General features: G+C 42.5%; 6 protein-coding genes across 9 annotated transcripts; 3 read left to right on the top strand and 3 right to left on the bottom strand.

Annotated features, from left to right (window-relative positions):
* Positions 1-232: 232 nt before the first annotated feature.
* LOC108049818 (SRSF protein kinase 1-like) lies at positions 233-5,139 on the top strand. Of its 2 annotated transcripts, none has more exons than XM_017131148.1 (5): positions 233-361; positions 1,180-1,475; positions 1,621-2,875; positions 3,128-3,704; positions 4,300-5,139. In XM_017131148.1, exons 3-5 carry the CDS (start codon positions 1,926-1,928, stop codon positions 5,026-5,028), a joined length of 2,256 nt encoding a protein of 751 aa, XP_016986637.1. In that variant the 5' UTR covers positions 233-361; positions 1,180-1,475; positions 1,621-1,925; the 3' UTR covers positions 5,029-5,139. The 2 variants fall into 2 exon arrangements, with proteins under 2 accessions (XP_016986637.1, XP_016986636.1); XM_017131147.1 differs by having other exon boundaries at positions 4,297-5,139.
* Positions 5,140-5,954: 815 nt separating this feature from the next.
* Positions 5,955-8,905, top strand: LOC108049941 (nudix hydrolase 8). 2 transcript variants are annotated; one of them, XM_017131350.1, is made up of 4 exons: positions 5,955-6,091; positions 6,929-7,280; positions 7,349-7,470; positions 7,976-8,905. In XM_017131350.1, the coding sequence occupies exons 2-4, from the start codon at positions 7,102-7,104 to the stop codon at positions 8,647-8,649; spliced, it is 975 nt and encodes a 324-aa protein (XP_016986839.1). In that variant the 5' UTR covers positions 5,955-6,091; positions 6,929-7,101; the 3' UTR covers positions 8,650-8,905. The 2 variants fall into 2 exon arrangements, with proteins under 2 accessions (XP_016986839.1, XP_016986838.1); XM_017131349.1 differs by having other exon boundaries at positions 5,955-6,103.
* Positions 8,906-9,606: 701 nt separating this feature from the next.
* On the bottom strand, positions 9,607-11,122 carry LOC108049921 (mitochondrial inner membrane protease subunit 1). 2 transcript variants are annotated; one of them, XM_017131322.2, is made up of 3 exons: positions 10,856-11,110; positions 10,479-10,556; positions 9,607-10,397 (listed from the first exon to the last, which is right to left on the bottom strand). In XM_017131322.2, exons 1-3 carry the CDS (start codon positions 10,952-10,954, stop codon positions 9,987-9,989), a joined length of 588 nt encoding a protein of 195 aa, XP_016986811.1. In that variant the 5' UTR covers positions 10,955-11,110; the 3' UTR covers positions 9,607-9,986. The 2 variants fall into 2 exon arrangements, with proteins under 2 accessions (XP_016986811.1, XP_016986812.1); XM_017131323.2 differs by lacking the exon at positions 10,479-10,556 and having other exon boundaries at positions 10,856-11,122.
* Positions 11,123-11,353: 231 nt separating this feature from the next.
* Positions 11,354-13,721, bottom strand: LOC108049920 (CDP-diacylglycerol--inositol 3-phosphatidyltransferase). The gene is made up of 5 exons (XM_017131321.2): positions 13,509-13,721; positions 13,140-13,274; positions 12,391-12,544; positions 12,167-12,318; positions 11,354-12,099 (listed from the first exon to the last, which is right to left on the bottom strand). Exons 1-5 carry the CDS (start codon positions 13,558-13,560, stop codon positions 11,918-11,920), a joined length of 675 nt encoding a protein of 224 aa, XP_016986810.1. The 5' UTR covers positions 13,561-13,721; the 3' UTR covers positions 11,354-11,917.
* Positions 13,722-14,334: 613 nt separating this feature from the next.
* On the top strand, positions 14,335-16,744 carry LOC108049902. The gene is made up of 2 exons (XM_017131300.2): positions 14,335-14,631; positions 15,627-16,744. Exons 1-2 carry the CDS (start codon positions 14,459-14,461, stop codon positions 16,483-16,485), a joined length of 1,032 nt encoding a protein of 343 aa, XP_016986789.1. The 5' UTR covers positions 14,335-14,458; the 3' UTR covers positions 16,486-16,744.
* Positions 16,745-16,967: 223 nt separating this feature from the next.
* On the bottom strand, positions 16,968-22,116 carry LOC108049901 (ATP-binding cassette sub-family F member 2). Its single transcript, XM_017131299.2, has 5 exons — positions 21,870-22,116; positions 19,622-20,290; positions 19,051-19,556; positions 18,451-18,987; positions 16,968-18,224 (listed from the first exon to the last, which is right to left on the bottom strand). The coding sequence occupies exons 2-5, from the start codon at positions 20,280-20,282 to the stop codon at positions 18,093-18,095; spliced, it is 1,836 nt and encodes a 611-aa protein (XP_016986788.1). The 5' UTR covers positions 20,283-20,290; positions 21,870-22,116; the 3' UTR covers positions 16,968-18,092.
* Between the last annotated feature and the right edge of the window lie 468 nt (positions 22,117-22,584).

Here is a 22,584-nt window from a genome sequence, read left to right as displayed (position 1 = left end):
ACAATGCCGAATGCCGAAGGCATTTGGAAAATGATAAGGAAAACTCCCTAATTACAAACAAGAATTTTCCGGGTGCGCGCAAAAAAGGGTTGAATAAGAACGACGCGCCTGGGAACCTAGAAACCCAAAAACCTCGATTTTTTCCATCGAGTTCGAAGTTGAAGTTTTCGATAAGCCAGCGGTGGAAAATGTGTCCCCAACCAGCCATAGATTTTTTAATAAATATTTGACATGGCATTTTCACTTAAGCCAGCGCATGGAAATCCATTGTGTGCAAACAGGAGGTCGTTCCAGCAACCCTAAGCGGAAAATTTGTTTAAACAACTGAGCAAATATTCGGAAATTCGCCCGCTAGAGAGGGGTAAGTTTTTAACTTTTTTTGGGAATTTCTCCCCCAAAAAATTGTGAACAAAAAATTGCTAAGCCGGCAATCAAAATACAAACATAATAAAAAAAAACGAGTGCGACTCAATGGGAGCTATTGTTGTCCAACTTGAAGCACCTGAGTATATGGAACAAGGGCATCCCCCATGCTGACTCTGGCCAATGTGCATTTTGCAACAGATTTACGATCCTTTATAATCCCTTCAATCGCGCTGTAAACTGGCAACTGGTAACTGGTTCCTGATTCCTGGTTACTGGCGCTTTGTTGCTCTAAATAGCCTTTTCCGAATCACTAAACTCGCACAAAGGATTCGCCCTCAATTGCACAACTATTTCGATTTGGGAAAAAAAGAGAAATGGGCCAAACTGGGCACAACTGGGCACAACAAAAAAAATGTTTAATTGTAAAAACTAGGGACATGACCATATAAATTAAAACCTATAGAAGAGTCTCAACTAATTTAAGAAAAATGTATAAGTTTAGGAGGTATTAATTCAGATATATAATTTCTAAATACCATTCATGCCCAGCTTCAAGCCCAATAGTTATACTTATATTTTATTTACAACTGAATATTACTTATAGTTATATGTTACAAACTAGAGCATAGAATAGTCTTATAAAAATAGATTTTATTCAGAATTGATACTAAATAAATAAATAAGGACACTAAATAATAATCAAGACATTTGATTAATTTGTTTGGTATTTCTTGAAAACAGTTTCTGTTTTTGAAATATGTATACCAATTGAGTAGCTTTTGACTAACTGTCGTTACTGTTCCTTCATCACAGTAAGCCCTGCGAAAATTGTTGTAGAGAGACCTGCTTTTTTGAGTCGGAAGTCAATCAGAAAATATTTTAACGGCAACATTCGAACAGCTCTAAAAAATTCTCAAAACAAAAACTAGGAAAATAAATATTGAACCAACAAGCAAGAAGGACATTTGCTGCTTCAGTCAAGAAACCGTTTTGCCTAGAGAATATACAAACATATATATTTTTTTGAAAGGCAAGCAAAACGGCACAAGAACATCTCATCCACTGGTTATCTTGAGAAACCATCTAAGAAGCAAGGAGTAATTGCAAATGTGAGTTTCAATTTAGTTTAATGATCATATAACCAAAAAACAGAAACCCATTAACCAAGGATACGATACAATAATAACACATTTTGTGACTGTGAGTGTCTTTTCTTGGCCCATCATAATAATAATTATTTTCCTCACTCATTAGGATATCGCTTATACACTGCTTATGAAAAAGCTAATACTACCACCTTATTGTTAATCGATAACAATAAATTGGTCCGATACTTTTCCTGTTCCGAGATTGTCAAAAAAAATTGTTATAAAGATTGTTACTATTGACAGTCGTGCCTCTTGGCGTACTTTACTTTGGCTCATCTCATAAGAAAACAACTCCTCATATCAAGGATTCCTTCACCAATCGGAGTCCCTTGGTGAAACTCAAACACTGATGTAAATTCAAATTCCACTGGCACCCGAGAGTCCTCTTTGGAGCTCCCTATTCCAGTTTCAATGTCAGACCAGATGGACATACCCTTTATAACGGCGGACGATTTGGAGGTGCAGGTGCAGAAGCAGGTGAAGTCCCAGGTGCAGTCGGATGAGGATGAGTTATCGCCCCAGGAGCTCTACCGGACGATGGATGAGAATCTGAGGGAACTGGATCGCCAGTTGCAGAGCGTCTACCGCATCAGGGGGGATCGGTACGTGAGCTCCGAGGACCAATCGGATGAGGATCTGACGCCCAGGATACACTCGTCGAAGATAGACCGCTATCCGGAATCGGAGGAGTCGGTGCTAGTGTTCCAATCGGATCCAACTCCCATAGAGGAGCAGGAGGCGGAGATGTCCAACTGCAGCCAGAACAACGGGATGGAGGAGAACTCGGCGGAGTACCGGGTGGGTGGCTATCATCCGGTGTCCGTGGGCGACATCTTCCAGAATCGCTACCATGCCATCCACAAGCTGGGCTGGGGCCACTTCTCCACCGTCTGGCTGTGCTTCGACACTCGCTTGGAGCGCTATTGTGCAATCAAGGTGGTCAAGTCGGCGGAGCACTTCACGGAAACCGCCCGCGATGAGATCCGCCTGCTCCGCTCCGTGGCCGATTCCGATTGGCATCCGTTGAGGGACCGTCTCGTCGAGTTCCTGGATCACTTCTACATTAGCGGCCTGCACGGCACCCACCTCTGTCTGGTGTTCGAGGTGCTCGGCGACAATCTGCTCACCCTCATCCAGAGATCGCGCTACCGGGGCCTGCCCCTCGAGAACATCAAGCAGATAGCCCTGCAGGTCCTGGAGGGCCTGTGCTTCCTGCACACCCAGTGCCGGATTATACACACCGACCTGAAGCCAGAGAACGTGCTGGTGGTGGCCGACGATGTGGCCGTCCGGGGTCTAGCCAACCAGGCGACCTCCGACTTCCTGGCAATCCAGGCCCAGCCCCAGCTGAACAGACCAAGGTTCGTACCACAACCAAAACTAACCTTACAATTGAGAAATTAGTTACAATTAATATTGCATATTATTAAAACCGTTACTCGAAGAGTTAAAATTAAAGCCTCTTTGAATGTGCTTCACAACAGATGGCGCTTTTGCCATTAGAGCTCGCTTCGTGAATATAATTGCTGGCGCCCTCTGGCGGAGTCATATTTATTTTTTTCGGAAATTCATACTGCTAGTATATTTCTAACACATTTTTTGGCCTTCCGCAGACGTGGTGACCAGAACCAAGACAATGGCGATGCCAAGCTGACCAAAACGGCAAAGAAGAGGATGCGGGCGCGGGCCAAGCTGAGCGTCACCTTCTTCCAGCAGCACCGCCAGTGGCTGCGCCAGCGGGCCATCGAGGATCTGCTGAGTCTGGCGGCTCGCGGCCTCCTGCTGCCGACCACCGCCGCCCAGGGCGTCACCGGCAAGCTGCCCTTCATGCCCTTCTCCTTCGACGGCCTGGTCATCCTCGAGGATAGCGACTTGCGCCAGTTGGAGATGGAGAGTAGGGCCACGGTCGAACGGGTGGGCGATATGCCCGGTCCCGGCAATTCCCAGAAGAGATCGCCACGCCGCCGTCAACCGAATACGGATCAGTCGGCCACGAATCCAGGCCAGAAGCTGGTTGGCACATCCGCCGCCCTGCGGCTCCTGTTCAACAGTCCGGAGCAGTTTATGCGGTATGTCCAGGTGAGGGCCACGGAATCGGATCTGGCGGAGCGGACTCGCCAACAGCTGGGCAGGAAGCTGAGGGGCGTCAGGAAGCACCCATATGGGACACGGAAGAAAGGACCCAACTCAGTATGCTAAGTTACAACAAATCTTTATAAAATACTGTGGGGAAGTCTCTAGGGGTCTGTGGAATTTTCGCCTTCCGGCACTTATCCTTCCCATTTCTGTAGTCAACCTATATTGTAGCATACTTTTTGATGCTTTTATTATTATTAGGTATTTTAATTTCCGGTTTCCGTCAATCAGAACATTTTATGAACATGTTTTCAAAAAAAGAAATGGGAACCATTTTCTATTTTGCAGAATACATGTTTAAAATATTTAAAAATGTTCTGAATTGAAAAAAAAAAATTTTTCATTTCCGCTTTCCGTCAATCAAAACATTTAATGAAAATGTTAAAAAAAAAAATAGGAACAATTTTCTTTTTTGGAGAATACATTATTGAAATATTTAAAAATGTTCTGATTGAAAAAAAATAATTTTTTAAAGATATATATATTTTTTTAATTTGGAATCACTTTGAAATACATGTATATTATTTTTCTTATTATAATAATGTTTATTATTATACATGTATAACGAGTTTCAACTCCTGAGAATCCCAAGGGTTATAACACATCAAACAGTCAGTTTTATATAAAAATATGTTCCGTTTCCCAGCAGGTTAAGATAGAACACCACAAGGAACACAACAAAGCAACCAACTTGGGCATGATTTCCCCCAAGGACCCAGCCACCCAGCATTGTAACCTGAAGGTGAAGATTGCGGACATGGGCAATGGCTGCTGGTTCCACCACCACTTCACCGACGACATCCAGACGCGCGAGTACCGGGCGGTGGAGGTGATCCTGGGCGCCGGATACAATGAGACGGCCGACATCTGGAGTGCCGCCTGCCTGTTTTGGGAGCTGGCCACCGGCGGCTATCTGTTCGATCCCCTGGTGGCACGCGGCAGGGCAGGCCAGGATGAGGTGCACATTGCCAACATCATTGAGACCTGTGGACCCATCCCTCGCGAGCTGATCGAGCACGGCGAGTACTCGTCGGAGATCTTCAAGCCCAATGGCCAGCTGCGCAATATCACCCACTTGCAGTCACGTTCGCTGGTTACTGTCCTGATCACTCAACACGGATGGGCGCGCCAGGACGCCAAGGAGTTCGTGTCCTTTCTGGAGCCAATGCTGCAAACAGATCCGTCCAAGCGCGTCTCCGCCCTGGACGCCATGCTTCACCGTTGGCTGCGTTTGGATGGCGACGAGGACTCGCTTCGGGATCCGGATCGCCCTGGGGATCACAATCAGGAGCGCATGGAGGCCGGCGGAAACGAGACACGCCCGGGAACCCCCGATCCGAGGGTCACCATGATCTTCCCCGGGGAAAGCGAGGCATAAAGGCTTCATTGCCTCCATCCGGTTGTAGATCGCCCCGATCTAATAGTATATCATATATAAATGTGCTGACTAATGTAGGTAGACATTTCAAATTCTAATAAAGTGCGCCTGCAGTAGCAACACGCGTTTTAGGAATTGGTTAAATCGTTGGATAATTTGTTTAAAAATGTATTTCCAAGCTGTAGACCAGCTCATAACCATTTTTACAACTTAACATAGAATAATACATAGAAAGCTCAATAAAATGTTGGAAACACTAAGAGCACACACTTTTGTAAGTTCATTAAGTTTAAAATAATCTTTAAATTAAATTAAGTAGATTCAAATAGATTCAACATGTAGTCAGAAATATTAGATTCGATTTCTTGTAAAAAACAGTGTTCTGTACATCTTTTGTTAACTTTTGCATAAATAGCAAATGGTTAACCATACCCTTAATAACAGCTCTTAAGTTTTTAGTTAAATGGTTTCAAATGTGTTTTTTTTTAGGTTTAACAATTAAATTACATTTACACATATATTTGTACTTAATGTAGAATAAATATTCACATGTAAAATTGATAATTACATTGTAAGTAACATATGTAACATATCTTTTTGATACTTTATGAGCTATTTGGATATTATATTAATGTTATGTAGACTAATCGTTCACGTCGAATAAATAAGTCAACAAATTATTAAGCAAATCATAAACAAGATCATAATACATCTAATACATTATCTTGTATCTATATAGTAAACGCTTTAAAACAATATTTGGCACAAAATGATGCAGAAAATCATCATAAAAATATCATCATATAGTATAATTTTTGTTCTGTGTAGTAAAAGCTATTAAAAGGTCAAATAGCTTTTTAGGGGGAAAAGGCCCAGCTGTCACCACTGGCGAAACAGCTGATTGACTTTTGTCCCATCCCTAGAAACTAACGTGCTAGCGGAAGTGTAAGCGAATTGAAATCGCGCGCTGTTTTGTTCGCTTGTTTATGCCAAAGTCCATGGCTGGATCTATTAATTAGTCGTCTGAAACTGGACAGAAACCGCTCAGTGACACCATTAACCAGTGGGTTTTCTAGTGAGTTTCAGCAAATCTATAGCTTTGCTAGCCTAGATAGCATTAAAAATGTCATTCGATACGATTTGACTGATTTCGCTGTGTTTGGCGTTGTTTGTTATGTAAAGCGCGTATAAATTGTCTGGCGCGTTGATAACAGCAGCTACTCAGCTGATAAACATACACAGAACCCATGCGGAAACAATTGAAACGACCCCAAAACCACCCGCCACCCACACGCACCTTGGATTGCCGCTCAAGGTTGTGCTAGAGATGAGCGCCAAACGGTGACTGTGACAGTGACCGTAACGGTCCGTTACTCTGGGCACAAGTCACAGTTTCACGAAACGGTTAAAAGTAATCCACTCTTATAGGGTATTTAGAAAAATTGTTGGAATAGCATTTTTGGTCAGAGACTTGGGAACTCGGTAAATTAGCAACTTGAAACTACATAAAGTATATAATATTTATACCAGGGATCAGAGTAATCTGAGGGGTCAATGCCTTTTAGGCATTTTAATTGTTTCTTTTCTCCCTTGTTTAATGGTGTAACTTTTCTAGTAGACATCATTAAATGCAATTTAATTCCGTTGGCTTTACTTTTTCAGTAACATTTTTGCTCAACTCTCTCGCACGTTTCTGATACTGATACGTTAGCGCCAAATTCGAAATGTCAGGAACAAAAATCGGAGCGTAACACCGACCATACCATATCGCTTATCTTGCGCCGGCGAGAGATAGTGGCTGCCTGCTCCTCCGCTTGCTTTGCAGCCAATCACATTTGCATCTATATTTGGAGTCATGCCGCTTTTTCACCTGTCCCTTTGCCTCGTTTCACACACACAGCATGCCCGGGGATTGGCTTCGTCACGGACTGTGGAAATATTGAGCTGTCAGAGCCATTGTAGCCGCCACGCCCACTCCCGGGCCGAAAGATCTCCGGTTCCGAGCTAGAGACGCCAACTAAGTCGGCCGCCGTCGTCATCCACGTCGTTTCCGTCGAATTGAGCGAATATTTAATGTTGGCCACAGGTATTCTGGCTCGCAGAAACTTTCGAAACCTGCCGGCGTTCAATTCATGGAGGACGGTTCTCCGGACTGCTCAAAAACGCCCCTCATCCACGGCAACGTCTAAAACCCAACTAAAGGTTCTGGAGCAGCATCAGCCACTGCGGCAAGTTACAAGAGCATACCCAGCGTAAGTATGAGCCTGTTAATACCTAGTTATACACCTTCCTTGAAAGCGATCCATGTTCCATCTCACAGCTCCAAGGTCATGGAAACGCCGGAGGATGTGTTTCGCGGACTGCTGGATCGCTTTGCCGGAGTCACAGTTGATGGCCGCGAGGAGAACGTCGACAAATCCAGCTTCCGGGACAAACTGAAAAGTAATTTCCCAAATAATTTATAAAATAATCCATTAAGCGCTTGTTTGTTTTTATTTTTAAAGTGTTAAGTGTGCAATTATTTATTTGCGTTGGAAAAACAAAAATTAGTACTTAAACTGTCGAGGAGGAATAGATTAGAAATGATTTTTTTTAACTTCATTGCTATCAAAAATTTATTAAAACCTTATCAATCTATAATTAAGAAGACAGTTTAATAACGAACGATGATAAAAACGGTTTGTACCTTAATCTGTTTAAAAGATTACTATTTAGAATTCATTTATGGATATTGAGTCCTAAAATAATTGTTTTTAATAATTCGTAACCAAAAGCTTACAAATTCCCTTTTAAACTTGTTATTAATTCAATATTGAGTTTATTATTATTTTAATGAGTAAATTACAAATAGTTAAATAATAATCAAAATATTTTAAATTTAAATCAAATTAAAGTTGTGGTTATTTTTATTTAAATTTTCACATTAATTTTCTTAAATATTTTCCAGAATCGCTGGACTTCTGGACGCTGAATAAGAATCGGGCTATTTGGTTCCGGGTGTACAAGGAGCAGGCCGATTGGGTGCCTATTCTGGCGGAGAACGGCTTCGATTTCCATCACGCACGGACCGGAGTGGTGGTCATGTACCGCTGGTTGCCGGAACAGGAGTCAAACAACCTGCCCACCTACGCCCACACGCTGATGGGGGTCGGCGGACTGGTGATTAACGACAAGGATGAGGTCCTGGTGGTGTCCGATCGGTATGCGATGATACCCAACAGCTGGAAGCTGCCCGGCGGCTATGTGGAGCCGCGGGAGAATCTCATCGATGCAGCGATGCGCGAGGTGGCCGAGGAGACGGGCATCCGCACAGAGTTCCGGTCGGTGGTCAGTCTGCGACACGCCCACGGCGGCACCTTCGGCTGCTCCGATCTCTACGTGGTCGTCGCCCTGAAGCCCCTCAATTTGGACTTCAAGCGGTGCGAGCGGGAGATAGCGCGACTCCAGTGGATGCCCATCGCGGAGTACCTGCAGCATCCGCAGGTGCACGAGACAAACAGGCAGTTCGTCTGCACGTTTTTGGATTACCAGAAGCGCGGCCTGACCATCACCTGTCGCGATGATGTCCACCAGGTGCTCAAAAAGAAGTACAACCTGTATTACGTGGGGCGGGAGCAGTAGAAGCAGCAGCGGGATAAAGAAATTCGTGAGACTTGACGGTCCAGTGGCCAAATTCATAGTGCAATTTCTATTTAGTTTTTTCTTCCCAACCCAGCAGCAGCACAAGTGCATATTAAAATGTTCATAATGTAGTTAAATAAACCCTTTTTTTATATATGTATTAAAGATCACTCACTTTTAAATACCTTTTTCTTTGGATACGTTTTATTGCTATTAAATCATTTGTGAAGTTTTTGTTTAACTTCAAAATTGGACCGCAAAACAAGGTATTATTCACACAGTTCCTAAAAGGTAAGAAAATATTTTAAAAATAAAATTAAATCTAATTAAATTTTACGTTTTAAATAAGTATTTTTTATCCGTATTAAAATAGAGAAACATACGAATTTAAATTTACAAAAAATTAAATGAGTACAAACCCAACCGAACTCGGACGTAGCTGTTAAGGTGACAATAAAAAAAGAAAAGATTTTTAAAGAAAATATTTTTGTTCCATTTTAAAAAGTCAAAAAGATTGTGATAAAAAATGTAAGTAGTTTATAAATTGTAAGTAGCTTACAAAATGTATGTTTAATTTAAGAACCATTAAAGAAATATTTTATATGTTTTAGAAACAATATTTTAAGAACAATTATTTGTTAAATGACTAATTTGGTCTGCTGTTTTTATTATTTGTAAACCAGTTTTTTCCAAAATTCTCGTATTTTGGCAGAGTTGCTGACTATCAACTGAATTCAAAGGATAAACAAAGCTTAATTAAGTAAATGTATATTCACAAGTTATCTATCGAATAAGGGTCATAAATATGTAGAGTGTAATTCATTGAATTGATTTTTGTTTTTAAAAGGTCTGAAAAAGGTTTAATGCAATGTATTTTTAAACTGTAAAAAAAATAGTACCGTTCCTCTTACAAGATTTGAATGAAAATTTAGGTGCCCGAATTAAATTAATGTTTCATTAATGATCATTTGTATATTTTATTTGCATATTTTATTTACAATTTTTTAAGTATTTCAAATCTTCCTATAGCAGGGAACGAATTTAAAATTTTACGGAATTATTTATTTAAGATTTTTTTATGAAATAACATGTTAAAGGCATTATATTGAATTTAAGAATTGGGTAAATAAATAAATGAATATTTGTGTATGTTTCTGGCAGTTTTTTAAAAGATTTTCTAGTTTATTTTAAATCACATCCAACAGGTCGCCAAATATCGCACAAATGAGAAGAAAATTTCTTACACAAGGGATCTACTAAAATTTTCAATTAAAATAGGCGACTTGAATTGGTCAAATTGATTTAAAACAAGATAACACTATTTACGACAGGCCAATCTAGAGACCAGTGACCTCGGATATTGGCCAGATGCGGCAGAGCACGCGACTCCGGATGAGGCCCACTGGGATGGGTCCGTAGTAACGCGAATCCGAGCTGTTGCCCTTGTTGTCGCCCTCGATCCAAACGTATCCGCGCGGGACATAGTCCTTGATCATCACTGGCTTCTTTTTGTCGGCGGCACCTTCCTTGCTCCCGCTGTACTCCGCCTCGATGGGGATCGGCTTTTGGGTGAGCACCTGGTCACCGGACACGGCCACGATTCGCTTGCAGATGAACTGGCCGGCGTTGATGGGTGACACGGCGATGACGATGTCGCCGGGTTGATAGGTTCGCCAGTGCTTCGACAGGCGCTCGGTGAGTAGCACGTTGTCCGAGTAGAGAGTGGGTTCCATGGAGGGTCCTTTGCACTGCGAATAGATATAGCGAAGATACTAGGTCAATACTTCCGTATATTGTACCCGAAGAGCGGTACATGTACCATGCCATACCAGATGAAGTGACAGATGCTGGGTGAAAGACACACAAGGTACAGGTTTTGGTTGGGAACTCGATGCTATAGTATGTAACTGTGTAACGCAATTATATAATTTATTATTTACATATGTACATATGTAATTAATTCGGTCACTTGGAAGTACCATAAGTAGGATAAAAAGTAGGCCCAATGGATATTATTGCTTCCAATAAATACCTAACTGAAATACCCAACATACATTGATAGGTACAAAGATGATAAGAAGCGATGATCAGACATATGTGCAAAGCAAGGTACATTAGGTACATTGTCCTGGATGACTTGGGATACCAACTGGCAACCCTGATCATAACAGTACCCCGGTACAGTGCATAATCGAAGATAACTCACCAGGACGAAGTCGCCAATGTACTCGAAGGTGCAGTGGGTGATGGCCGCATAGGCGACCGTGTAGCGCACCAGGCTGCCCAGTCGGGAAAGGACCTTCATGACGACGTAGCTGGCGATTCCGGAGTTGGCTGCTCCACATCCACATACGCCCGTGATCAGAGCATCTCCAGTTGTCCGGCAGAGGTGTTATTGTCCCGGAAAATGCTCCGCCGAACACGAATGTTTATGTTGTTGTGTAAAACTCAGGGCTGCACTGCGGCAGCAGGTGAGCGGCAAACGAGGGCTCCCACAAAAAAGTATTGTCAATAAAACGATAAATTTTTGAGCGCAAATTTCAAATTGAAATTGGCCAAAAAGGAGGCCAAAATAGCAAGGGAAACAACAATTTAGCACATAACACCACGTATATTTACTCCTACTTTTCATCGATAATGTTGACTTAGTTCGCCAGGCCTGGCATATACATACATATATACGTGTATGGCTTTCGCCTACATCTAACATTCATTTTTCGTATATTTCTTGCAGGTCTCCAATTACATTCTTTTCACTTACGATTAGAAATACATTAGTTACATTGAGAGAGTTGCTGGGGGGAGGTGTTAGCCGAATCAGTGAGATAAGTCCTGGAAATAGACACTCATTCATATATCGGCCTGAATTTATGTAAAATATATATATATATATATTGGGTGTAAGCGTCACAGAAATTGTAAATTACGTTTAACTAAAGGCAAATAAATATGTAACAGCTACCGACTGGAACGAATCGCTTGAGTTTCAATTTCAATTCTTAAATCATTTAAATACAATTTGTCGGGTGAGCTTGCCAACCGTCTAACTAAAATTACAAATAAAATCAACAATCATGCAATAGCGCATACAAATAATTTAAATTATTCTACGGCCTAATTGGTTGCCTAATGCCCATATTTCATCTGATCGCTTTCCGCCTTCAAAGTTTTGTTTTCATGTTTTATTTTCCTTGGAATCTAGAGTTGTTTCGCTTTCGTACTTTTCCTTGAGAGTACTGACGCTGGAAGATCGTGGTCCGGATCATATTTACTCCAGTTTCTTGCCGGCTACCGGCTCTGATTTCTGGCGCTTCTCCTGACGCTCGCGAACATCCACAGCAGCCAGATCAATGCCCGCCAAATAGGCGTGCATCACCGAGATCAGAGCCTTGAGCACGGCAAAGGGACCCGTCAGGAAGGCGAGTATCTTGAAGAGCGAGGCGCCGAATACTGCAGTTGGTTGGCGAATACCGATTAGATAAGATTTCAGAGTCCAAGTTACGACAAATATACTCACTCAGCGGGCCATAGGTGAAATGCAAAAGGTACAAGCACACATAGAACAGCTCATTGACACAGCACATGAAGGTGAGGATGTCCTTCTGGTAATAAAGGCGCATCACAAAGTTCTCGTTCACCTTGTGCGAGCTGCGTCCAACCACAACGCTCCTGCACGTCAAAAGACAAAGATATGCCAATAGTTAGGAGACCTTCAAAGTCCAGACAACGCGTTCCACTTACGTTTGCATGAAGAGCCAATGACAGGCCACGTCGATTGCAATGGACAGCTGGAACCAGAACATGTACCGGGGATAGAAGTATGCCAGGGTGACCAGCAGGCCCGTGGTGCCGCACCGGTCGGTCAACTGGTCCAGCATGGCCCCAAAACGAGTGCCTGCAGGGTGGAGAATCAGATGGTTTGGTAGTCATTAAATAAACAAATATATGCTTCGTCACTTCAGAAATATTTCTTGTAGTGCAGACTTATAATCTACGTTTCGGGGGGACTATGACTAATGACTAAGCAGTAAAGAGACTTTTCAACTTCACTAAGTATTAATATATCATACTATGTATATTTAAGCACCATATATTCTAATTGGAACTTTGAAAAATTATAACCAATATAGATAGGACAGTTAGCTAAATAGTCAACATAGATATGAAGATATTTAGCCATAACGTTTCAGATAGTTAATTATCTATATTGGTACCTATATATAACGTTTCAGAGAATATATTAGCCCTGCTTTCTGTCCGCTTTGTGGGCTCACGTCACCCATCTATTGGCTATCCAGCCGTGACCATATCGGGCTCTCTGGGCGTGCCATTTAAATCAGATATCGGCAGATAACCATTGGGGAGACAGGTGTTGCGGTGCGTTGCGGCCAAAGTGCGCGCACAAATCAGATACAGATGTATGTAGCTACAGCTAGTGGTGTGTTTTTGTGGGTTTAAGGGGGGAATCGGTACGTGTGTGAAGTGCTCACTTTGGTTGAAGGCCCGGGCGGCATGTCCATCCACGGCGTCCAGTAGGGCGGAGGTTACATAACACCAGCCGGCAATCACATAGTTGGTGGACATGAACCAGAACGCGATCAGGGCCAGAATGATGCGGGCATAGCCTGGAAAAAGTCAATATATCAGTGGCGAATACATATCAATATGCGGGGAAATATCGGGGTGGCATTCATGGTGGGTGGGTGCGCCACATATCGGTGAACTTGCGCCCTGCATTTCACAGGTTGCCAACATCCCCTATTAATCCAATTAGGGAACACCCAAGCGCTATAACTGCGCCGCATAAATCGATCATACGATTTGTTTACCCCACAGGATCTTAAAAAACAACAACTCACCAATCAAATTTGGCACGAAGATAAAGACGTTGTCATGCTCGGCAATAGCCATTTTGTGTCGTCCGCTGCTGTCTTGTGGTTTTCTAGTTCAAATCGCGAGTTGTGATGTCTTGGCGGTTTGTTTTTATCCAATTAAATGCTAAAAGTATAGCAAAAAAACCGAGCAAACCAATTTTGCTGTATCTGGTGTGACCGCAGCGCGACCGTTAATAAATACCATAAAACGTCGTAGAAGATATCAAAATATACCGGATTGGGGATCTTAGACTGCTTGCACTGACACACATCCCCAGATGCGAGATGGAAAATAAATGTGTTGGCCGTGCCTATGTTTGCTCTCTTGTCCTGTGAGCCTGTTACCGATTTAAAAATTTTTAAATTCAGTACAAGACAAATCTTGTACAAAAAAAGTTTCATGGCGACAAAAAATTGTATTTCAAATGGATGTTCTTTTAAAAAGAAAACGGTTCCCCACCCATTACAGCATTAAGCACAACATTCGTGAAAGCATCATTTTAAAATTATTTTTTAAAAATTACAACGCATTAACTGTAAATTAATGTGTTTTATTTTCGTTTCACTGCTTCGTTTCTTTTTTTTTTGTTCATTTAATCGATATTTCAATAATCAATAAACGCCAGCAGCTGCATCAAAAACACGAATATATAGCGTACTATTTTTACGTTTTTCTTTTGCCGATCATGTTGCATCAGATCAGCAATCTATCAGTGATCATGTTCTTCTGCTGAACGCCGCCCTTTTCAATATGTATGGCAAACGTGCGGTAGTGTAAATATCACTTTACTCACCGTTTTCTAACTAGTATATTCCTACGCTCCGCGGTCCATGCCACGGTCACATTGCACATGACGAATTCCACAAAAAATAAAATAAATAATAACAAAAAAAAGCGAAAATAATGAACAATTAACGCGACCCGATAATCTAGCATGGATAAACTCCGCGGCGGCAGCCTGGTGGGCGGTGGATCTTCCAGCGGCATGGGATCAACAAATCCCGGTCCGGAGCAGCAGCAACTGGAGCAGTATCCCAAAAACCTGATCGAGCAATATCTTAGGGCCTCCAGCAAGATCAAAAAGTTCGAGCGAGCCGGCTTCTTCAAGTGAGTAGCTAAGGATAAATAGATTTTGTAATGTATCCCCCAGAGATTAGCCTTTGAGCATGGTTGGGGCGCACAAGTAGAAACTAAAAAAGGTTAAGTACAAGTAGTTGTGGAGTACATGATTAGTTCCATCATATTCGAAAGCACTTCAGTCCACGACAGTTAGTCGTTACTTAATAAGTTTTATATTTCATGGGCTATAAATTCTTTTATTTTCTCAAATTTTGTACTCAAAATAAAATATTATAGTACCGTTTCTATAATTCATATTTCTCAGACTAAAATTACATTTTTGAACTCAATTTGTATGCAATTATTTTAAAAACCCTACAGCCAAGATCAACTGCTTATATACTTCACCTCATTTCAAACGATTTATTTTTAATAATAATCCTTTTTTTAGACCGCTTTGAACACAAAACATTCAAACATTCATACACAAAACACAAAACAGGGCTTACAAGCATTTGAGTATTTTTTAACTACTCTAATCTAGTTTATTTTTTATCTTAGTTTTATATGTTTTCAAGTTTTAAATTCCTTTACAGAGATACAACAATTTCGACTTTTATCTCGTTTACTGTTTTTCATCTTGGCTAAAACAAATATACAAAAGTAGTTTGGGATTATCCCACGTTAGCTGTCATTAAATATAGTATGCGCCAAAGGCGGAAAGTTAAAATAAAAACTCCTTATATATAGTATTATTTCTATTATATTATTATATACATTATTATTTGACATCCATTTGATTAAAAGGCTTAGGCGTTGCGGAATGGTAGGAGTAACTACCATTCCGCAAGAACATATTAGAAAAAACATTGAATTAAGGCAACAGTGCATATGAGTAATAACATTTAAAGGCCTAAAACGCATAATTGCCAACGATGTTTTTATTTGATAAGTGCAAAAAACACTTTTTTAAATATTGAAATATAACAAAATTAAAAATATTGTATTAACAATTTGAACCCCATTGTTTCTCCGATCTTCAGACGCTTTGCGCCCAGTGTGGGCGATGTGCAGGCGGACTTCCAGCGACTGGCCTACAGCTTCGAGGAGTCGGGCATCCTACAGTACGCGGCCATGTGCCACATCGGCTATGCCAAGTGCGAGTCCTACGGCGGCGCCCCGCAGCGCGAATCGGAGGCTTACCTGCGGGCAGCGAGATCCTTCCTTGGAGCACACAACGAATCCGGGCAGTTGCACCTGCGCACCCGGCACTCGGAATTCCGGGAGGGCGCCCTCCACTGTTATCACCGGGCCGCGGAGCGAGCGGTGGACGGATGCGTCTTCAAGGCTGCCATTCTCCGCGAGCTGAAGCAACTGCAGCGCCAGCTGGACAGCACCAGCAGCTTCGCCTCGCCCACACATCAGATCCATGACCTGGAAATCAGCGCCGAGACATGTGGTCAGCGGGGCGATTTCCGGAGTGCCCTGCAGCACTACGACGACATTGTGGATAATGTGTACGAGCGGCGCGGGACTCGGATGTACGGGGAGTTGTTGCGGCGCGTGGAGGTGCTGCGTCTGCTGCTCCTGGTCCATTTGAACCTGCCGCCTGCACGCCAGTCACCTGCCCACATCAAGCTGATCGAGTACTACTACAACCTGGCCCAGTTCGAGGCGCGACCATGCTCTGCAAACGACGGTGGATCCGTAGAGCGTCCGGGCGTGTTTGTGCCGGAGCAACAGCAGTATGCGCTGGCGGAGATTACGTGTGCCTGGGTGGAGCGCAAGATGTGCGATCTCAAGCACCTGCTTCGCGACTTTGGGGCGGAATTCGGGGACCTGAGTGGGGTGGAAAGGCAGCTCCTTAAGGTCATGCATGTGGAGCTGGCAAGGAGCTACTAGATTATAGACTAAAGATCGTACTGTACATTATATACTATTACCACTGAATAGCACTTGTAACTATCGCTTAAGTGTAACCAAGTCTACCAACTAACCTTTGAACGTGCCTACACGCATATAGAAACGTTAATAAACAAAAGACCAGGTGAATGCAGCAATAAAGAGACGGTGCGAAACGCAATGAAATGTAACAACATTAAAACAAATACATTTGAGAATTGTACAATAAATAAAGAAATGCTAATGGAGATTCAGATGACGTATTGAGTTTTGTTCAATGGTTTAATTCGCCAGCAATTTTCTGATCTACCATTTTTTTTAACGCAATCACAAATAATGAAAAAAAAACCCACATTTTAATGGAAAAAAGTAGTTAAGTACGAGTTCAAAGCAAATTTATATCTTTAAGAATGCTCTTCAAGAAGCCTTATTAAAATTACCCTGAGGGGCTTTTCCTTTCCAATAAGTGAACCATGACATCATTGCGTTAATTTGGTCATTTAATTTGTTTATTTACCTTGTCAAGCAACTTTTTTAACTTAGCAATTTTTCAATTTAGTTAGCTAATTAATACGGTACATTTCGGCTGCCACAACTATTATTCAGCTTCAAATCGTTTAGATATCTATAACGCATTGAATCTATTTCGTATTTTTCTGTTTTTTTTTTTTGCATACAAAACGTTTTGTTTTTCGCTGGAGTTTACAATTCCAATTTGTTAAATAACCTATAATATCTTTTTTGTTTATGTAATTTGTAAATTTTCATATATGTATATATGTATATGTACGTTTCATGTAATACCCATTGATCCTTTCTATGTCTGCTTTTTTTTATTATTTTAATTTTAATCGAATATTGAATCGCTACGCACACGCTGGCTTTGTCGAATCCGCGGGCAAATAAATCACGGTTCGGATTTGGGAGGGCAGTTTAACATCGTTTCTCACACATTTTGGTTCGACTCGCTTAATCAGAACTTTAATTACATACTTTCGTTATTGTAGTTTAAATTGTTTAATATATAAATATATAGTTAAGGCGTAAATAAATTACAAAAAATAAAATATATTTTTATATATATGTTTATATGAAACCTAGCGAAGAATTAAACGAAATTACATAAGCGCAAGATCACAAGCAGTTTTGTAGTTGGTTGGTTTGTATTTATAAGTTGTAGTTCCTGGTTGTTGTTGTCCACTTTATATTTATATATTTATAATTTTTATTTAGTTTAACTCGACACATAAAAAGAAAAAAATTCAGCTAAAATTTGTGTATTCTTGTTGAGTTCTCAACGGTTGTGGTGTGTTATGTGTGGTTTTGGTTGTGGTTGGATTGGGTGGTATAGTTTTATTCTTGACGGTATTTTGCAGATCGAATTGCTGTTTACATGACTTGTATATAGCGTAGTGTAAACTCAAGACTAATTTTGCACAGTATGAATTAAAGCGAACGGGCAGCCCAATATCCGGATCTAGCCCGCCGCCTATTGAAGTGAAAGGATCGTGGCCTGAATGTTCTTGTGGGTGGGGGTGTGGGGCTTTGGGGGCGTGGTGCGCGACTGTGTGTGTGCGGGTATGTGGGCGTTGGCTACCGGATAACATCTACTTTCCCGCCTTGGCCTTCTTCTCGTTCTCGGAGGTGATCTTGTTTTTGAGATGATCCTTATAGTCCAGGATGCCGCCCTTCCACTTGGTCACCGTCTCCTTCTCGCACACCCAAATCTCCTCAGCCACCTGGAAACGAAAAAAAAACGATTACGAATGAGCCTTCATTTGCGCTAACTTTAACAACTCATTAATTTTTCACATAATCACGAAGACTTCAAACATTTAAAAAAATTTGTTGAGGGATGAGTTGTATATTAAACGAATAATGTTTTTGTTTCAATTTAATTCGGTTTTGATTAAACAAATAAGATTAAACAGAAAACTAAACGGAAATATATTGTTTATCGCTTACCTGATTAATCAGACGGAAATCGTGACTAACTAGCACCATGCCGCCATCAAAATCGTTGATCGCGTCGGCGAGTGCGTCGATGGTCTCCATGTCCAAGTGATTGGTAGGCTCGTCAAGCAGCAGGAGGTGCGGCACCTGCCAAGCCAGCCAGGCGAATACCACGCGACACCTCTGGCCATCGGACAACTGGCGGATCGGACAGACCTGCTGGCGACCGGTGAGTCCGTAGCGACCAATGATCTTGCGCATCTCCTCCTTCTCCTTGACGTCGGGGAAGGCGCGCATCATGTACTCCAGCGGACTGGCGTCCAAATCGAGCAGCTCGTGCAGATGCTGGTGGTAGCGAGCGATGCGGAGATGCGAGTTCTTACGGATCATGCCAGAGGTGGGCACCAGATCACCATACAGCAGCTTTAGCAGCGTGGACTTGCCGGCTCCGTTGGGTCCGACCAAAGCGAGACGTGTATCCAGATCGATGCCGAACTCCAGATTCTTGTAGATCCAAGGTGTTTCATCGTTGTATCGGAAATTAACGTTCTATGGCAAGTATTACTTATGTTAATGATCTTGAAGGATAACCAGTTCAGATGAATTACTAACCTGCACCATGATCACGGGTGGCGGCACCTTCCCGCACGATGGGAAGTAAAAGTTGAGAACCTTGTCGTCCGACACCTTCTCGGTGAGACCCTGGGCGACCATCTTGGCCAGCGTCTTCTCCTTGGACTGCGCCTGCCGCGCCAGCTTGGCGGAACCGTGACCGAAGCGGGCAATGTAATTCTTCATGTGCGAAATCTGGTCCTGCTCCCAGTTGTACTGCTTCATCTGGTTCTCGAGCAGTTCCATGCGTGTGCGCACAAAAGCCTCATAGTTGCCCGTGTAGTACTTGAGCCGCTTGCTCGTGTGATGGATAATGTTCGTGCATACGCCGTTGAGGAAATCCTGCGAGTGCGAGATGAGCACCAAGATGCGCTTATATGTCTTCAGCTCCTCCTCCAACCACACGCAAGCGTCCAAATCCAAGTGATTCGTGGGTTCGTCCAGCAGTAGCAGATGGGGTTTCACAAACAGGGCGCGAGCCAAGGCGATACGCATCCGCCAACCACCTGGAGTGCATGAAGGGAACAAGGATTTGTTAAGTACGCCTTGGGGCAAAAGAAGATTTACCCACCTGAGAAGTCCTTGGCCTGTTTCTGTTGCATGGCCTTGTCGAAGCCGAGACCGTGGAGGATGCGGGCCGCCTTGACCTCCGCTAAATCGGCGGACATATCGTCCAGTCGCTCGTAGATGTCGATCAGCTGCTCCTGGGCATCATCCTCCTCGCTCATGGCCAGCTCTTCAGCAAGCTTCTCCAGCTTGATGCGCTCCTCGTCCACCTCCATGACGCACTGCAACGCGCTCTTCGAGCTGGCCGGGATTTCACGCGTCAAATGGAAGATGTCGATGTGCGGCGGTATGGGCACCTCCCTGCCGCCGAGCACCGCCAGCAGCGAAGACTTTCCGCATCCGTTCAGCCCAATCAGACCATAGCGACGTCCACAGTTCAACTCCAGCATGGTGTCCTGCAGCAGCTCGGAGCCAAAAAACGTGATCGAAAAGTTGGCGATCTTGACGTCGCGGGATCGCGGATGCACCGCCAGCGATCCGGTGCAGGATCGGGCCTCCGCACTGATCCGGGCCTCCTCCTCCAGCTTGGCGCACAGCTTCTCCTCTTCGGTCAGTTCGCGCTCCGGCTGGCCATTGGCCTTCTTCGTGGAGGGTATCTGTTGGATCTTCTTGTTACGTGCATCCTTCTTTTTCTGCGCGTCGCGTTTCTTTGCGGCAGATGACATTCTTTCGGCTGAAAATGGATAAATCAGATCGAATCACTTTACTGGTATTTTGTTCTCTTTGGATGATTCTATTTCTATTTTGCTTTGCCAAAAGTTTTCGATATTCTGTTGTGTAGCCGGACCGCATGACAAGCATAGAAACTACAGACTCCCTAGATTTTATGGTGCTACAAATTTCGAATTATTAAAGAACTTAAACAAAATTATACAACTAAAAAGTTTAAAAATATAAATATATATTTTATTTATATATTAAATAAAAGTACAGCTACGTTAAAGATTTATCGGAACACAATATATAGATATTTTAGCCTGCCAAATGAATAAAATATTTTATTTTAAAGAGCTAGTGACTGAAAAGGGTTAGATATTTCTGCAAGGTCGTAGAACCGGAACAGTTTCCAAGTTATGTTGTGGTTTCCTTATCTACGAAACCCAGACACTATCGTTCTTTTTATTCGTGTTTGGTGCCGATTAAAGATTAAAAAAAGATCCCTGAGTCTAGAAAGATTTGGTATTGCCGATATAAGCTGTTGTCGTTGTATTATGAACAGATAACTGGAAATTCAAAAACATGCGTGAATTTTCTAATTTATTTTTTTCTTACTAACAAATTAAAAATATTATCTTAAACTCAAGACTCTTAATGCTTGCTTATCCAGGCATACTAAAGAAGTGGCATTTGCGATTTCGCCACTTTGTGTTAAAAGCTATACTTGGCCCTCAAACTTTATCAACTCTTTTAAATATTCATGCACAATTGCTTTGAATCGATTGAAAATTAAAAACTTTGCAAATATAAAATTTGCCTCCACAATGCATATTCTAAAAGTTCCATTGTTTTGTTCCCTTTATAAGTTATTAAAATCATTCTTGACTGAAAATTCGAATTGTTACATTTCTTCATTGGCCTTTATATTAAAATGCTGCATTTCTTTATTTTTAAATTTAAGGTCAAGTTCGTAATTTCCCTTTCTTTTTGGGGCAGCAGTGTTCCGTCTTTATGTCGATGGGCAGCAGTGCACGAGAAAACCAGGATCACGTTCAAGGCCACCTGACTGGATTTCAGAACCGCTCTCTCCCACATGCATACACGGCGTGTTTCCAACTGTTTCAACAAAAATTTGAACTCAATTTTAAAATTAGACAGCGTCAGCAAAAACTCAAAAATTTCCACTGTGCTTACTGTGCTCCACTGTGCCTCTCTCCGCGCCCCTCTCGCCCACACACAGACATACTCCCCTCTCTCTCTCTGTTGCCGAGGGGCTTACTTATTCTTCTTCCGCCTGCGGCTGGGATACCTGAATGAATGAATGATTCACTGGCGCATTGCGGGACACCCTGGTTACAGGGAACCGTATAATGGCAGCGGAAAAATGCAGGAAAACGCGGAAAAACTGCAGCACACGATCTGCCACCCCTTGCCCCTCTCCCTCACACACACTTTGCTGTTACAACACGCACACACATAAACAGCAACACACAGACAGGCTCATTCGCAGAAACGGGAAATTGCATGTGTGTTGCGCAGCGCACATTATTGAATTTTCCACGGCGAGATGACGATGACAGTGTGCAATTACTCACCTTGGCGTGGACTTGGCTAGTAATTAAGAACGGGAAAGTGTCGCGCGTAGGAGTTGTAGTTTTCCTATAATTAAACGCTGTGCAAGGACGCCTGCAGCTCGCGGAGGGTAGCGGTAACGGAACGTAACGGAACAGATCGGTCGGATCGCACACACACACGCACGCACGGAGCAGCTGCTAAAAAGTGCCTGCTGCCTGTTACCGTTTTCGGTAGAAAAAGAGAGAGACGACTGAACGGAACAGAACAGGAGAAAGCCTCCACGTGGTGGCGGTGGCGTTTTGCGCGCAACGGACGGAGCGGGGGAGGATTCAGGCGCCATCGCGGCAGGGTCACACTGACCCAACGGGCACACTGGCCGAGTGATGGCTGACGATACTATCGATGCTAGTTTGTAACTGCTAAATATGAATTGTATCTACTTCGCACTTCTATTCAGCACCTAATAATATTTACATAGTATTTACATAATCTGTGTTAAATCAGAAATAAAAAAATTAAAAGATTAATTATAGTACTTGCAACTTAAATTTGTGGATTTCTAAATTTTGTTTAACAATATCACTAAAATTATAAGCTGATACGATATAAGCCATGTTCCTAAAATATCATATGTATACTATAAAAATAAGTAGATTACATAAAATACATTAAATTCCGTAGAGCTTGAACTGAAAACGATAGATCAAACAAACTATCGGAAAAAGTTGGGGTCTT

The sequence above is a fragment of the Drosophila rhopaloa genome, unplaced genomic scaffold (assembly GCF_018152115.1).
Source record: "Drosophila rhopaloa isolate 14029-0021.01 unplaced genomic scaffold, ASM1815211v1 contig_3, whole genome shotgun sequence".
Classification (NCBI taxonomy): domain Eukaryota; kingdom Metazoa; phylum Arthropoda; class Insecta; order Diptera; family Drosophilidae; genus Drosophila; species Drosophila rhopaloa.
Note: the sequence above shows the minus strand (reverse complement) of the source record. Positions and strands in the feature narration are given on the sequence as shown.

What these genes read in the sequence shown, in the direction of transcription:
- LOC108049818 (XM_017131147.1), top strand. Translation starts at nt 1,926, where the DNA reads ATGTCAGACCAGATGGACATACCCTTTATAACGGCGGACGATTTGGAG. An exon ending in CCCCAGCTGAACAGACCAAG is followed by an intron (nt 2,876 to 3,127) that starts GTTCGTACCACA and finishes GGCCTTCCGCAG; the next exon opens with ACGTGGTGACCAGAACCAAG. An exon ending in GGAAGAAAGGACCCAACTCA is followed by an intron (nt 3,705 to 4,296) that starts GTATGCTAAGTT and finishes TCCGTTTCCCAG; the next exon opens with CAGGTTAAGATAGAACACCA.
- LOC108049941 (XM_017131350.1), top strand. Translation starts at nt 7,102, where the DNA reads ATGTTGGCCACAGGTATTCTGGCTCGCAGAAACTTTCGAAACCTGCCG. An exon ending in GTTACAAGAGCATACCCAGC is followed by an intron (nt 7,281 to 7,348) that starts GTAAGTATGAGC and finishes TCCATCTCACAG; the next exon opens with CTCCAAGGTCATGGAAACGC. An exon ending in CTTCCGGGACAAACTGAAAA is followed by an intron (nt 7,471 to 7,975) that starts GTAATTTCCCAA and finishes AATATTTTCCAG; the next exon opens with AATCGCTGGACTTCTGGACG.
- LOC108049921 (XM_017131322.2), bottom strand. Translation starts at nt 10,954, where the DNA reads ATGAAGGTCCTTTCCCGACTGGGCAGCCTGGTGCGCTACACGGTCGCC. An exon ending in ACATTGGCGACTTCGTCCTG is followed by an intron (nt 10,557 to 10,855) that starts GTGAGTTATCTT and finishes TGCGTTACACAG; the next exon opens with TTACATACTATAGCATCGAG. An exon ending in AGCATCTGTCACTTCATCTG is followed by an intron (nt 10,398 to 10,478) that starts GTATGGCATGGT and finishes ATCTATTCGCAG; the next exon opens with TGCAAAGGACCCTCCATGGA.
- LOC108049920 (XM_017131321.2), bottom strand. Translation starts at nt 13,560, where the DNA reads ATGGCTATTGCCGAGCATGACAACGTCTTTATCTTCGTGCCAAATTTG. An exon ending in CATTGGCTCTTCATGCAAAC is followed by an intron (nt 12,319 to 12,390) that starts GTAAGTGGAACG and finishes TTTGACGTGCAG; the next exon opens with GAGCGTTGTGGTTGGACGCA. An exon ending in TTTCACCTATGGCCCGCTGA is followed by an intron (nt 12,100 to 12,166) that starts GTGAGTATATTT and finishes AACCAACTGCAG; the next exon opens with TATTCGGCGCCTCGCTCTTC.
- LOC108049902 (XM_017131300.2), top strand. Translation starts at nt 14,459, where the DNA reads ATGGATAAACTCCGCGGCGGCAGCCTGGTGGGCGGTGGATCTTCCAGC. An exon ending in GAGCGAGCCGGCTTCTTCAA is followed by an intron (nt 14,632 to 15,626) that starts GTGAGTAGCTAA and finishes TCCGATCTTCAG; the next exon opens with ACGCTTTGCGCCCAGTGTGG.
- LOC108049901 (XM_017131299.2), bottom strand. Translation starts at nt 20,282, where the DNA reads ATGTCATCTGCCGCAAAGAAACGCGACGCGCAGAAAAAGAAGGATGCA. An exon ending in ACAGGCCAAGGACTTCTCAG is followed by an intron (nt 19,557 to 19,621) that starts GTGGGTAAATCT and finishes CATGCACTCCAG; the next exon opens with GTGGTTGGCGGATGCGTATC. An exon ending in ATTTCCGTCTGATTAATCAG is followed by an intron (nt 18,225 to 18,450) that starts GTAAGCGATAAA and finishes TTTCGTTTCCAG; the next exon opens with GTGGCTGAGGAGATTTGGGT.